The sequence below is a fragment of the Pollachius pollachius genome (genome assembly GCF_949987615.1).
Source record: "Pollachius pollachius genome assembly, chromosome: 15".
Classification (NCBI taxonomy): Eukaryota; Metazoa; Chordata; class Actinopteri; order Gadiformes; family Gadidae; genus Pollachius; species Pollachius pollachius.
The window spans coordinates 11,448,408-11,462,797 of record NC_136948.1 but is presented as its reverse complement, the minus strand read 5'-3'; the positions used below and the strand labels follow the sequence as shown (position 1 = coordinate 11,462,797).

General features: G+C 48.0%; 1 protein-coding gene across 1 annotated transcript; it reads left to right on the top strand.

Annotated features, from left to right (window-relative positions):
• The first annotated feature begins 35 nt into the window (after window positions 1-35).
• slc38a6 (solute carrier family 38 member 6) lies at window positions 36-11,503 on the top strand. The gene is made up of 16 exons (XM_079752404.1): window positions 36-259; window positions 845-975; window positions 1,105-1,178; window positions 1,502-1,554; window positions 1,742-1,781; window positions 4,338-4,416; window positions 6,350-6,435; window positions 6,524-6,582; window positions 6,672-6,743; window positions 7,322-7,378; window positions 7,766-7,845; window positions 8,107-8,207; window positions 8,302-8,426; window positions 8,997-9,141; window positions 10,047-10,141; window positions 10,671-11,503. The coding sequence occupies exons 1-16, from the start codon at window positions 167-169 to the stop codon at window positions 10,752-10,754; spliced, it is 1,374 nt and encodes a 457-aa protein (XP_079608530.1). The 5' UTR covers window positions 36-166; the 3' UTR covers window positions 10,755-11,503.
• Window positions 11,504-14,390: the final 2,887 nt, after the last annotated feature.

Here is a 14,390-nt window from a genome sequence, read left to right as displayed (position 1 = left end):
TTTAAATGTAAGGTGCTTACAGAAGTTTGATTTATTATGTTGGAAGTAACACGCTCCGTTTTAAAAGGAATTCCGTTCGCATTATAAAGCTAGATGCTCAACTTTTTTTTGCTTAAGTGCTGTATTTTTTAGCTGTTTTTTTTTCAACATTTTGTAACTAGATAGAATGAGCATCAATAGCAATGAAAGCGGTGACCTTCCAAACTATGCTACTACCTCGAACATCGGAGATGACGAAGCAACCCCTTTATTAGGGAATGTAAGTAATATCATATATCAAGCTTGTTACATTGCTCTGTCCCCTTAAATATGTTAGTGGGTCAAATAGTGACCACATAACTGTGAGGTAAGGTTAGAATGCAAAGTTGACTAAACCTATTAAATTATTATTTTAAAAGGGTCTGTATTAGTGTCTTGCTTCCTATTCTGTCCGATGTGTATGTTTTCGTTATACTAGTATGTTTAATTGCTTGCCCAATGTATGTCCAATGTCATGGTGGTTCTCCCATCTTTTATGACACCAGAGTGTCCAATTATTCCAGTCCAAGGGTCATTCAGAGCTTGTTTTGAATCTGACACCAGAATTACACCTCCCAGGATATCCCCAATTAAAGAGGTCAAGCTATTCCGGGTAGGAAGTGTCCCTATCCCAAGCCCAGGCAGCTGTCCAGTGGCTCAAATCAAATCCCACCTTATCGCGTCCGTTTCCATTCCTAGACCCCACATTCCACCACAGTGTTGTGTTGTGGCTGTGGGTACTAATGCGGTTCTTAGCTGCTCATCTGTGTTGAGCATGCACCTACATAACATCGTTCCTTACTTTCTTCCTTATGCTGGTGATTAGGCGACAGAAGCGCCCAGTGTCAAAGGAACACCCTTCGCTGCCTGCGTGTTCAACCTGATGAGCGCCATCATGGGCAGTGGCATCCTGGGGTTGGCGTTCGCTATGGCTAACACTGGCATAGTGGGTTTCTGGTAAGTAAGCCATATGTTATATTTGTGACGGCTAAGTCATTGGATTTTCATATTTTATTCATGTGCTTATTTCTGTGACTGAGTCACAAGAGCCTGATTGTGTTTGTTCTGTGTGCCGTTCCACCATAGTGTTCTGTTGCTGCTGGTGGCCGGCCTAGCGGGCTTCTCTGTACATCTGCTCCTCAAGCTCTGTGACCAGACAGGTAAGAGACCACGAGGCCATTGTTCTTTCACCTTTTGTGAGTTGTTACGTTGTTGTCGCTGAAGCATCACATCTGGAAGTCAGCTGATGAGGTGCGACGTGTACAACAGTGGTCTGAGTTAACGGTATCTGATCTGCCATTGTTCAGTTTGATTTCCCCATCAATGAAGACAAAGGGAAGTGAAAAGTTCACGTTGATCAGGATATGAACAGCTATTGATTCATTATACCTAAACAAGCACTTCCTTTCATAGTCTTTTCAAAAGGCAATAATGGGTCTAAAATGCATAATTGATTTTGATTAGTTTATTTTATGTATCCTAGGTATCAATTCGTATGAAGCTCTAGGAGAAAAAGCTTTAAAAAAGCCTGGGAAAGTAAGTTCACTCTTCAACATAAATATATCAGTGTCATATATATTTGTATTGGTGTCATACATATTTGTATGGGTGTTATTATTATCATACATCGATTTAGAAATGTAATCTCTGAAAAGTTAGGACATTCATTATCTGTGTCTTTAGCTTATCATTACTTCCAGGCTAATTCCTAATTGTCTTTTAGATTCTGGTTGGACTCAGCATTCTGACCCAAAACATTGGAGGTAAGTTATAAGCCTTTCCACTTTGCAGCATTCACATGTGTGGTCGATACAGGAAGAATACATGCTAAAACACTTCTCGTTTAATTGAACACTTTACAAGTAGCACATTATTATCAACAGCCAGACATCTCCCAACAGCAGGAACATTGTTCAGTCATACCGTTTCCCACCTGACAAAACCCAAGGGGGTGTTCTCTGTATGTATGACGTTCGCTGCATGGCTGCTGTGATCTCTTGGTCAATTACTGACGGCTCTCGGTAGGCTTATTGAAAGGAGATTGCAGTGTTTCTTTATTCATAAAGTTCATCTTGCACTAAATGGGGTTCAAACTAATATGTAATACAGAAATGGAAAACGAAGTAGTAGTAATATAAAACATTTTTCCATAGTCACATTTGACCTGGGATGCACTGAACATTAACAATCAGATTTTAACAATGTCACATGTTTAGGACTGTTTTATTGCTTTACACACTTTGAGCATAAGACTGTAGCTGTAACTGTTTACAGGAAGGTTAGGCAAGGCCCCCTTTCATTTCAGTGTGACACAGCGCCCCCTACTGGCCACCAAATAGTTTGTGTTGAGGTACAGCTTTTTCCTATTGGAAGCTGTTGCCCAGTTTAGGTGATAACCTTTAACCCTGTGCTGCTGTCCTCGCTGCCCTCTCCCCGTGGCCTGAAACCCGAGCCCTCCTCTAATTGATCACTGATGGTAACCCCCCCCCTCCCCCCCAGTGTTGAGTAACCTAATGGGACGCCCCCTCCCCCAACCCCTCTAGCCCTCCCATCTCCATCCATCACACACACACGCACTTATATATACACACGCACGCACACACATACACATACACTTATATATACACGCACACAAACAGTTTCAACACACACACACACACACACACACACACACACACACACACACACACACACACACACACACACACACACACACACACACACACAACTGTGAGCTTAGGTGTTGGCTCATCTGTGGACATTAGTAGCCAAGCTGACTGGATTACTGCACTGCCTCTGGTATGTTTGCGGTTTTCCAGGCATGGGACAGTATGTGTGAGAGCTGCCACTACAACAGCCTGCATCTGTCCAGACCCCTGGCCCCTTTTTATAAGGGTACAATTAGCCTCACTCTGAGTAAACACTCATCTATGCTGCTGAAGGCTGTTCAGCCAATTGACCCTAATGACGGGCTGGGCTGGGGCTCGCAGCCCGGCTCTCCACGTAATGAAATGAGAGCGCCTCTGCCTGATTTGGAATCCACCCCTCTGTGCCCGTGAGGCTGACCACACACACAGAGTTTACACAGATTCCGCCTAATAGGATTTATCATGACTATTTATTATTAGGCTACGATAGCATTCCAGTGTTGACCGATACGATCTGTTTGTTTGCCCAGGGTCTGTTTTTGTTTGGATATGTAAGTACCACTCCCGGATGAGTTTCCGTAGCGTCTCACTGCCTTTTAGCGCCCTGCTGGAGGTCCCCTACCACATGCAACTAAACCGTGATGGAAAAATTCCTCCTTACAGAGAGTGTTGGACAATTTGTCAATTAAAAAACAGGGTAGCTATTGTGAAGTAACTTTGAAGTCACACCTGTCCACCAAAGTGTTACTGGAAGAGTTTCTAGACTCTTCCTCTAGTGATGGACGGGCCATTCATGCGTCTGTGTGGTCACGGAGATTGTTAAAGGAATCTTCTAAAGACAACAATGAGCGGATCTGTGGGATTTAAAGTCCAGCCGGCTCTGGGGAGGGCAGAGGACCTGCCCTCGAGGCTGGGAGGCTCCAGGGAACTCCTGGCTCCGGCTGACTCCCCGACAAACCCCTTTACATCTCCAGCGCCTGCGCTTTACCTCCCCTGAGCTGCGGCTCACAGGCTCCACCCCACTTGGTACACCTCCACCCCCACCACACACACACGCTCCTCCTCTCCTGCTACACACACACACTCCTCTTCTCCTGCTCCACCTCCAACTCCACCCCCACCACATCTCCATCCACACCACACACTTTCACTCCTCTCCTTGTGATGCTTCGGGGGCCCGCTTTGCCCGGCCGGAAGTGACCCAAAGTGTCCTCTTTGATTGGCTGCATGCAGGGGCTGAGGGGGGATAGATTAGCCCACCAGAGACGTAGGCCGATGATTTCCTGTTTCCTAACTAGGTGGGTGGGGGGGAAGGTCCAGGATTAGCGTCGGGGATCATTATTGTTAGCATTCCTTCCCTCGCCACTTCTTCTCTCCTGGCTGCTTCCCCTCGGCTCCGGCAGACAGCGTCTGCGTAATGTCTGCTCCTCTGCAGAAGGCTTTGGGGGTGATCCCTGCTGGAGCTGGGCGCCCCACCCAGCAGCCTGAGCTCAGAGCCGCAGTGACCCTTCAGCCCCCCCCTCCCAACTCAGCATGCATGTGTGTGTTATATATAGTACGCTGCCGTGACATCATGTTCTAGTGTGTTTGTGTGTTTTGAATATGAAGGAGTGGTTTTGTGACCTGTGTGTTTTATCAACCATTCTAAACCCGCTGTGTTCCTCGTTGCAGCGATGACGTCGTACATGTTCATCCTGAAGTCTGAGCTTCCGGCCACCATCAGCAGCTTCCTAAGCCCTGGCAGTACGATGTAAGTACGCCGAGGAGATGATGATAAACACGGCCACAAAAAATGGCCAAGGCCGCGGTGGGACGACTTCTTCCGTACAGACTAGCCTGATGGATTCTTAAAACGTGCGCTCAGATAAACACCACTTTCCATTGTAACCCCCAGAAGGTTCTAGATAGTACCTTTTGGCTGTCAAACAACTGCAAATCGACCATCTCGCACCACAAGGCTACGCAAACAGGAATTAGTCCCGGAGATGAGGAGCGTATGAGAAATGTGGCAGTAGAAGTAGAGATGCGGGCAAAACCACAGTAGAGCACTGTCTGAGCGGTCGGGGTTGGAGGGGGGCGTATGGTGTAGTGTAACACGGAGCAGACCCAGAGGAAATGTATACGACGTGATGGACAGCCATTCATCACCCTTCCCCGGCAGCCCGTGTCCTTCAGGGGAGGGGGCGAGGCGGAGCGTCCCGGGGCAGGAATGTAACCTCCATCGCTCTATTATCAGCAAAACGGATTTAAAGCGTGTGTTTTCGCTGCTCTCAGCCCCAGTCCATCAACATCTGAATCTTCACCGCTGCACAGCTGCTTCGTGTTAGGGCCCGGCGTTCACCCCCCCCCCCAAACGTCTCGCACATGTTCCCCGGGATCGGAGTGATACAAGGGGATATCAGTTCTGCCATTCTAATTACAGCTCGCTGCTGAGCGAAACAAAACAGTTCTGTTAATGAGCGGCTCTGGGATGTTAATACACTCGGTCCCCACAAAGCCTCAGTAAATGAGTCGTTTTATTCCCCAAACCAGAGCTCGCCTGCTGGCTCATTAATCCCAATGACGTCGTGATTGGAAGTTGTCGTTGAGGTTCCGCGGCGTTCGCCACTGTCCTGGTGACGCTCTGCCCCGTGTATCTCTGTCTCCACGCGCTCAGAGCGGGTGAGAAGGCCCGAGGTCACAGAGGACAGCTGTGGGTTTCGGTTGGTGCAGTGTTGGCTGGATTTATGCTAATCTGTAACACTTGGTGGAGATTGACTCGTTGGCAACGGCGCTCCAACCTTGACTGAGTCCTGCTCTGTGGCTTGTAAACCCATGAAATGCAATGCATTTCATGGGTTTCCATGTATCTCCCCCCCCCATCCCTGTTAACCATAACTTCTCTCTGCCTCAAAGCATGGCCTTCAATCGCTTGTTGAGGTTTCTTTACACAACCCGTGTTGGCACCACGACTCCTCTGTGAAGGAGAAGAAGTAGCAGGGCCATAGAGGAGCCAAGTGCTGGCGAAGTACGGATATTGGGCGAGAGTCAATTGTGACACCAGTGTTGGCCGGGAGAGAGAGAGAGTAAGGGTCAGCGCAGTCCAGCATGTGACATGCAGTTAAAGAGCAGAATCTTTGTAGACAGAGAGGCGAGACCGCCAGCGCCTGCGGTAAACCCTGCAGCTGTGAAACTGCCAACCGGGGGTCACTGGGTGTTGACGTGGCGAGAGCAGGTGCTGCCGACTGGTGGGAGCCCCATTAACAGCCACGGAGCCCGGCCCTCGGGGACCCCCTGCTGGTACCGTGAGGGCCCCTGCCCTGCCCGGCCACCCGGCCCGACCCCAGCCGGGCCCACGTTCCTACCGCATGTCGTCAGCCAACACCGCCCGCGTCCCCGGCAACGTTCTCCAACACGACGACTTAAGAACCTCATCAACGGAAAAGATCTGATCTCCTTCTGTGAGAGAACTGAGCTAGAGGAATGCAGGGGTCATATAACTGAGCGACGCAGTATTTTAATTTGAATCGCATACATGTTAGGGTTTGCAGGGGTTGAGGTTTCTCAATGTGTGTAGCGTGGCTGAGATGGTCGTGCTGCTTTGGGGACAAAATCTCAACCCATTTCTGTCTTCAGTCTGGGTTAAATGCTTGTGTGGACTGTATTGTTGAACTAATGAGTCCATGTTCTGCCGCTTTACCCAGGGGTGCCTGGTACGAAGATGGCCGTATCCTGCTGATCCTGGTGACCGTGTTTGTGGTGCTGCCACTTGCGTTGCTAACCAGAATAGGTATGAAGAAACGCTCTTTCCCGTCCCCTGTCCCTGTTTGGGTTCCTTTGCTACCACTCACCGGAGCGGCCATCTTGTTTCTCCCCAGGGTGGCTGAGCTACACCAGCAGCATTTCGTTCTTCTTCATGATGTACTTCATGGTCGTGGTGAGTGGACCTCGGTGCTCATTCTTCAACCGTTCCACTTTCTACTGGTCCTCCGACAGACCCTCATGTGTGCTTTCCCTCCCGCTCAGGTCATCGTCAAGAAGTTCACCATCCCCTGCCCCCTCCACCAGAACGGCACCATGGGAAACGACTGGTTCCAGGTAAGACGGCCTCTTCCTGTGGGACCACTCTGCACCGTGTGTACAAAGGGCCGGGCTGAGGCTTCCACACGGGGCGGGGGGGGGAGGCTATACTGTCACGGCCAGGGGATTAGGAAAGGGTCCAGGAGATGTAGCGCACTGATTGGGCCAGCCCTTCCTGATGTGGAACAGAGGAGGGGGGGGAGGGGTGCCGGTCCGGAGTGTCTGGTGCCGGTCCGGGGAAGGGGGGGGGGGGGAAGTTCAGCTGACCTTGCCCCAGCCTGGAAATGAACTCTGACCTTCACGGATATACAGAGTGCTCCATGGCTCTTATGAATGCAGATCTGGCGTCGGTTCACTGAACGGGCTGTTGTTCTGTGTGACTCTAGGATCCTATTTAGTCCTACTGCCACGTTGACCTGCAGACGGGTAGACCTGACCTGTAGACCTTAAGCCACGTAGACCTGTTGCCACTTAGACCTGTAGACCGGGTCACTAGATCTGTAGATCTAGTGACCCGTAGACCCATACACCCGTAGAACTATAGACCTCAGCACATCCATGTTTGACCTTTTGTTTCCCATTTGTTTTTATTGCAGATCTCAAACAGCTCGGCATCAGAATGTACTCCAAAAGCCTTCGTCATCTCCAGAAAGGTACCGCGCCACTGGAGTACTAGTATAATTTGACCCCCATACCGGAAGGATTGAATTAGTTTCACTGAGTTTCAATGCTCCAGGGTGTTTCAACCCAGTCCGTGTTTTTTTCACTTTACAGTTTATTTGTGGCAACATTTCACAATGCTTAAGTGAAAGTGTCCTCTTGCTCCATAATCCAGTTTTCAAGCCTCATCCTTAAACAAGAAATATAGATATTTCTATCTCTATATATCTAGAGAGAGAAGGTCAATTTCATAATAAAGATTAGGATACCAAGCCTCCTCGACCGATCTCTGTATGTTAACTTGTTCAGTAGAGGCATTCCTGCTCCAGGATGAGTGAATTACTCAAGTGTTTACCTGCTTCTGTTTGACTGTTCTTCAGAGTGCTTATGCCGTTCCCACCATGGCCTTCTCCTTCCTCTGCCACACGGCTATCCTGCCCATCTACTGCGAACTCGACCGGTCAGTACCAGCCCGTAGCATTTGAGCGAGTACATTAAGGCCCAGTCCTTACCGCAGCAACCCGCAGCATTGCTGCATGTCTTCCCCTCTCCCTCCTATCCACCTTCCCGTCTATCTCGCTCTACAAAAAAACAATTAAAAAAGGATTAAAACCTTCAGAGATCCCTATAGGGGCAGCAGTGTGATGTGAGGCGTCTAACCAGAGGGATGGCCTCCTGGACCAGAGGGCTGGGTTGTGATGTTGTGATCCGCTCTCCCCAGGCCCACCAAGAAGAGGATGCAGCAAGTGACCAACACCGGCCTCTGCCTCAGCTTCATGATCTACCTGCTCTCCGCCCTGTTCGGCTACCTCACCTTCTACAGTAGGCCTCCTAACATCTCCCTGAGTAGCTCACCGTTTGAATGCATGCCTTGCTGGTGAAACTAGAGGCCACAGCTGTGCCTGTTCCCTGACAGGCCACGTGGACTCTGAGCTGCTGCTGAACTACGACACCTCGGTCCCCCGGGACCCCATGGTGATGATCGTCAGGCTGACCATCCAGGGGACGGTGCTGTTCACCGTGCCCCTCCTCCACTTCCCTGTGAGTCGGCGCTCAATGACTCCATCTCCCATCGTTTTATTTAGCAGACAAAGCGCATCCTCCCCTTGATGGGTTCTAGTTAATGTGAGCTTTATTATTGTAAAGCATGTGGTTGTTTTTTTCATAATAATGATAATAATAATACATTTGATTTATATAGTGCTTTTCTTAATACTCAAAGATGCTGTACAGAGTGAACACAAAATAAAATGATTTACTAAGAACGTATATTAGTAAAAAAGGAGGAAGGGGAGAAAAGGGAGGAGATGATGTGGTTAAAGCGTGAAGGCAAGAATGTATGATTGTTTTTCCCTTGACAGTTCGATAGCGATGAGAGGAATGGTAGACGAAACAATAATCTTTGGATCACGGCCCTTAAAGAAAAACATCTGGTTTGCAAATTGACAAATGCCTTAAAAGAGCTGTCTTCACCCTCTCAGAATAGACTGCCTAAGAAGAAGGTTGATCGGGACTGTGAACAATAATAAACATCTGAGAAACGTTAAGGGCCGTATCCTCTTTAAAGTGTGTCGAGTGTATGCGTTTGAGTGTCTCTCTCTCTCTCTCCAGGCCCGTAAATCGCTGATCACCTTGCTGTTCGATGGCCGGCCGTTCTCCTGGCTGTGCCACGTCTCGGTGACCGTGGGCATCCTGGTGGCGGCGCTGCTGGCCACCATCTTCCTCCCTGACTTCAGGAGCATCTTCGGTGTTGTGGGTCAGTACCATCTTACACAGGATCCTCTTTATTAGGTTGGAAACCAAACACAGTCAGGATAATAGTTTAAATTTAGAGGGGTAATTAGGATCCATACTGACTTTGATAGGTTGATGCTTTTACTTTAGCTATGATTATTAAAATGGATGATTTTGTTAATTTGATTATATTCTTGGAGAAACAATATTGTGCTGCCAGTATCTTCTGCCCTCATGCTACTGAGGTTTTGGCATGGGTCTGTGCACCATGAAGTAAAGAAATCATCCCGATGATAACTCATGATGATAATAACTCCTGATGATGATAACTCCTGATGATGATAACTCATGATGATAACTCCTGATGATGATAACTCCTGATGATAACTCCTGATGATAACTCATGATGATGATAACTCCTGATGATGATAACTCCTGATGATGGTAACTCATGATGATAACTCCTGATGATGATAACTCATGATGATGATAACTCCTGATGATGATAACTCCTGATGATGGTAACTCATGATGATAACTCCTGATGATGATAACTCATGATGATGATAACTCATGATGATGGTAACTCCTGATGATGATAACTCCTGATGATGATAACTCCTGATGATGGTAACTCCTGATGATGGTAACTCCTGATGATAACTCCTGATGATGATAACTCCTGATGATGATAACTCCTGATGATAACTCCTGATGATGGTAACTCCTGATGATAACTCCTGATGATGATAACTCCTGATGATGATAACTCCTGATGATAACTCCTGATGATGGTAACTCCTGATGATAACTCCTGATGATGATAACTCCTGATGATGATAACTCCTGATGATGATAACTCCTGATGATGATAACTCCTGATGATGATAACTCCTGATGATGATAACTCATGATGATGTTGTCCAGGGTCCACCACGTCCACCTGCCTCCTGTTCGTCTATCCTGGGATATTCTACCTCAAGCTCAGCAACCGACCTCTTCGCTCCGCTGAGTCCGTGGGTGTGAGTAATCATCTCTCACCTGATTGGTTGTTAAACGGCATCGTCACAATACCAGTCTGGACATCTTTAAGTCAGACTCACACAGGCTCCCGACATGGAAATACAGCTCATTTACCTAGAGAATAATTACATATCGATAGCAGGATCGAATGTATAATGCACATGTGTATATTTTCTATTTTGTATTAAATGATATGTATAGTAAAACAATAAATATATTCATCATGTTTTTTTAGAGTTCCAGGCATTATCGTCTCTAGTGCTGTGAGTTTCCTGCACTACACTATGATTTTGTGACGGCGTCTCAGACTTCAGACGATGAGGTGGCTCATTGTGCTGCGGGGCAGTAACCCGTCTGTGGCCTAGTAACCCGTCTGTGGCCTAGTAACCCGTCTGTGGCCTAGTAACCCGTCTGTGGTCTAGTAACCCGTCTGTGGCCTAGTAACCCGTCTGTGGTCTAGTAACCCGTCTGTGGTCTAGTAACCCGTCTGTTGTCTAGTAACTCGTCTGTGGTCCCTGTGTCTCTCAGGCCGTGATACTGCTGGTCTTCGGGTTGTTTGTGGGGACGACCAGCCTGTGTCTGATCATCATCACCTGGGTGCAAGGCAGCTGAACGCGCACACACACACACACACACACACACACACACACACACACACACACACACACACACACACACACACACACACACACACACACTTTAATCAACAAACAGACACTTTAATCAACAAACAGAGGGAAACTGTGCAATCATCTTTTAGATGTCATCAAGTCGATCATTTTCATGTATTGAAATCCCCAAAGGTTTTTATACTTTGAAACCCCGGAGGATATTTTTTTATAACTTCGAAAACTTTTATTTTATGTGCTTGATATTTTGCAAATACAATACATTAATGTTATTTTATGACTGTTGGCCAGTAATCTTTGTTTAATTCAGTTAATAGGCCTAATATTTTAAGGTCTACTGTGTAATTATAATTATATGCATTGTAAATGAGGTTGAGTTTTTAAAGGAAATGTTTTCATTCTTTTTTTTGTAATAAGAGGGAGATCACCCGGTTTGGGAAACCAACTAGAAGGTTCTTGTTTCACCGTAAACAGTCTTTGATTATCGCCTTCTGATTATCTCAAATGTTGCCCAAATTTGCACCACTCTGTCCTCCACTTGCACCAAGTCACTGTTACTGTTTTTGTTGTCATTTTCGTTCTGGCCAGAACTTTGATATTTTGATGTAATCTTTTAAAGAGATATTGAATCCAAAACCCTCAGGTCCACATTTTATAGAAAAACACTTAAAGCACTCCGTTACTCTGTAGTGAGTGTCCTGTAAATACCAAAGACCGATTAGAGGCAGGATGAATCGCATATCTTCTGTTGTCTCATGTTGAATCTTAATAAAGGGAAGAATCTTTTAAAGGTGTATTCAAGTCATTTGTTTTTATAATTAATGGAGCCGCGGGTTCGCTTTTGTATCAGCGCTTTGGTATGTGTGAGGTTCTGGGGCCCCGTTTCCTAGCGCGGGGCTGGGGGCCTCTGTCTCGCGCTAATAAGAGCCAAATGCTCTGTTTGTAATCCTCGTGCGGTTGGACGGCCCACGCGCCGCCTGGGCAGCATGGCCCGCCCCCTGCTGCCTTTAATCTGGACCAATTAGGTTAACTAGTCTCCCTCCCGGTCCCGCCCATAAAACACTGGCCTCTCGCTGCTCACACCCCCTTAAAGCCGGCTCCTGGTCTCCCGCAGTATTAGCATATACAGGAGGTCCGACTTTTAGAGCCCCAGCTGTCTTCATCTGGCCGCGGGTTGTGGTTGAACTCATCCATGTTTAATGGCGTACGAAGGCCTTTCGACAGAACACTTCCCAACACATTCGAGATGCCACGTAATTATTTAACACCGTCACAAACCGTCGTCAGCGATGCAGGCTGTTGTCGCCATGGCTACCTGGCTGAAAAAAAAGCCTTGTGAACGTGAGCGATCGGGCTCTGTCTTGTCACACTCGACACAAGATTACCACCTAGAGCCGGAAGAGTGTGTTTTATCCATTCAAAACATACTTTTCTGTGCCATTAAGCCCAACACAACTGCTATTTCTTGGGGGGTTAGCGTTTAGTATGTGCGGTGGATGTTAACACACACCAGTTGTTTTAATGGAGGCTGGCTGGGGGCAGGCGCACTGGGCCGGGAGGGGGTATTTTTGTTTAGTTAAACTCACTCGCACCCTGGGCCTTGCTCCAGCAGTATGACAACACCATCTCCTAGGGTTAGGAGATGGACCAGGGTGGAGGAGGGATGGTGGTCTTAAATTAGGCCCCCGTTGGCAGCCTCCACCCGCCTATTGTTTTAGGAGGTGTTGGTTGTCTACTTAGAAATGTGTTTTGTTATTGAAAATCTGGACTTGGTCGGGTCCCACGTTCCCCCGTTGACCTCTCTCCTCGCTCGGCACCGAATGCGCACATCTTCACAGTTTGTTGACACAAATTAAACATTGAATTGTTCAGCCTTCTTTTGAGGTGCACAATATGGTGTGCCTCGGAATCAGCCTCAAGTTGAAGAAGGGAACCTCTGGCCTCGTTCAGAGAGCACACCTTTGGTCATTTCGTTTTCTGTAAGATTAGATACATCTTTAATCTTGGCTGACATTTACTGTACATTTAGGGCATTTAGCAGACACTTTTATTGAGAGCGACTTACAATAAGTACATTTGTCAGAAGAAAGAGAAACAACAATATATCGCTGTCGGTACAGTAAGAATGTTCATGGAACAGCGCAGTCACTAACAATCACTAGGTTAAACCATTCCCCGTATACAACAAAGATAGCTAAGATAAGATGCTACAAGACACATAGTACTTTTTTTAAGTGCCAGGACGTACAACATACAATAAGTGCGTAAGAAGGGTCTGTTATGTCATAACAGAAAGCCAGACATCCATCCACTGACACCCGTATGTCCCATCGCCACATAGCCTCCCTCCCCCCCACCTGGAGAAGGGGCTCTCATGGAGCGCCGGGCAGGGGGTCCATGGAGCCACAACGCCACCGTCTACAAATACCGCTGAGGACGCGGCGTTGTGGCTCAGATGAAGAATTGCTCTCCAACTCTTCCTATTCATCCTGCTCTTCTATCCCCCCCCATTTCAGTTTTTATTCCTCTGCTCTCGAATCGCTTTCCGCTCCATCAGTAGACCTGCATGCCGCAGTAACAGCATTCCTGGGGCTCGGATTCTGTTGTTGTTATTCTGTTTAAGATCACAGATGCACATTCATTCATGGCGTTGTGGTAACACCCCACGTCTCAGCAGTATTGACTTCATTTGAAGACAAAAGGCGTCTAACTGCCTGCGTTGTTACATGGCCACAATGGCAGTGCTAGAGGACTGTGGGCCTGCTTGTGGTTTCCTCTCACTCTCGCTCCCTTGTAAATACATCACGGCGGGAGCGGCTTTGTCATCAGGCTCACCACGGCGTCGGGAAGACTCTGTTGTGTGCGTGTGTGGATGAGGAGTGTTGTGCTTAGCCCCAACAGCTCTCTCTGAACGCCCAGAGCCTCATGTTCTATAAAGCCTCTCTCAACACACACACAGACACACATTTCACAGGCCGTTGAAGTCTTTTATCATTTCATCGATGTTGCGACTGGCGACTCTTTAAAAAACACCCAGGAAGGCTTGGCTGACTCATTACACGTGTCAGTCAACAATCAGCACGGCACACAATGGCACACGCACAACAACAGAGCCTTGACTCCACAACCGCTGTCGCCATAGCGAGTAACACCTTTATGTGCCGGCGGGCGTGTGCTCTGTGCTTTAAATCTCTGTAGATGAACCAGTCCTGTTTGTGTATGAGGACGCGCTCCGCTCCTGGGTGGGGTTCATAGGGCACCGGGAGGAGACGTAACGCGGGGCAGTGATGGGGACATATTGGGCAAGGCAGCCTAGTCTGAGCTCTGAGGGGGCTGTGTGTTTATTGGGGGAGGGGGGAGGCCCTGGGAGCCCCCTCCCCCCCATCAGCCCTCGGCTCAGCCCTTAATGCAGCCCTGACGCCTCGCTGGCGCAGGGGGCCACACTGCCCCACATCTGGAGCCAATTACACGGGAGGAGCCATGACAGAACCCCCCCCCCCACCCTGTCCAGCTCCCTCTCCTTTCCCTTCCTCTGCTTCACCTCCTTACCTTGAACGTGTTCTATTCCTTTCATGCCGTTGTGTTCGACAGCACCTCTGTACCTCTTAGGACACTTATC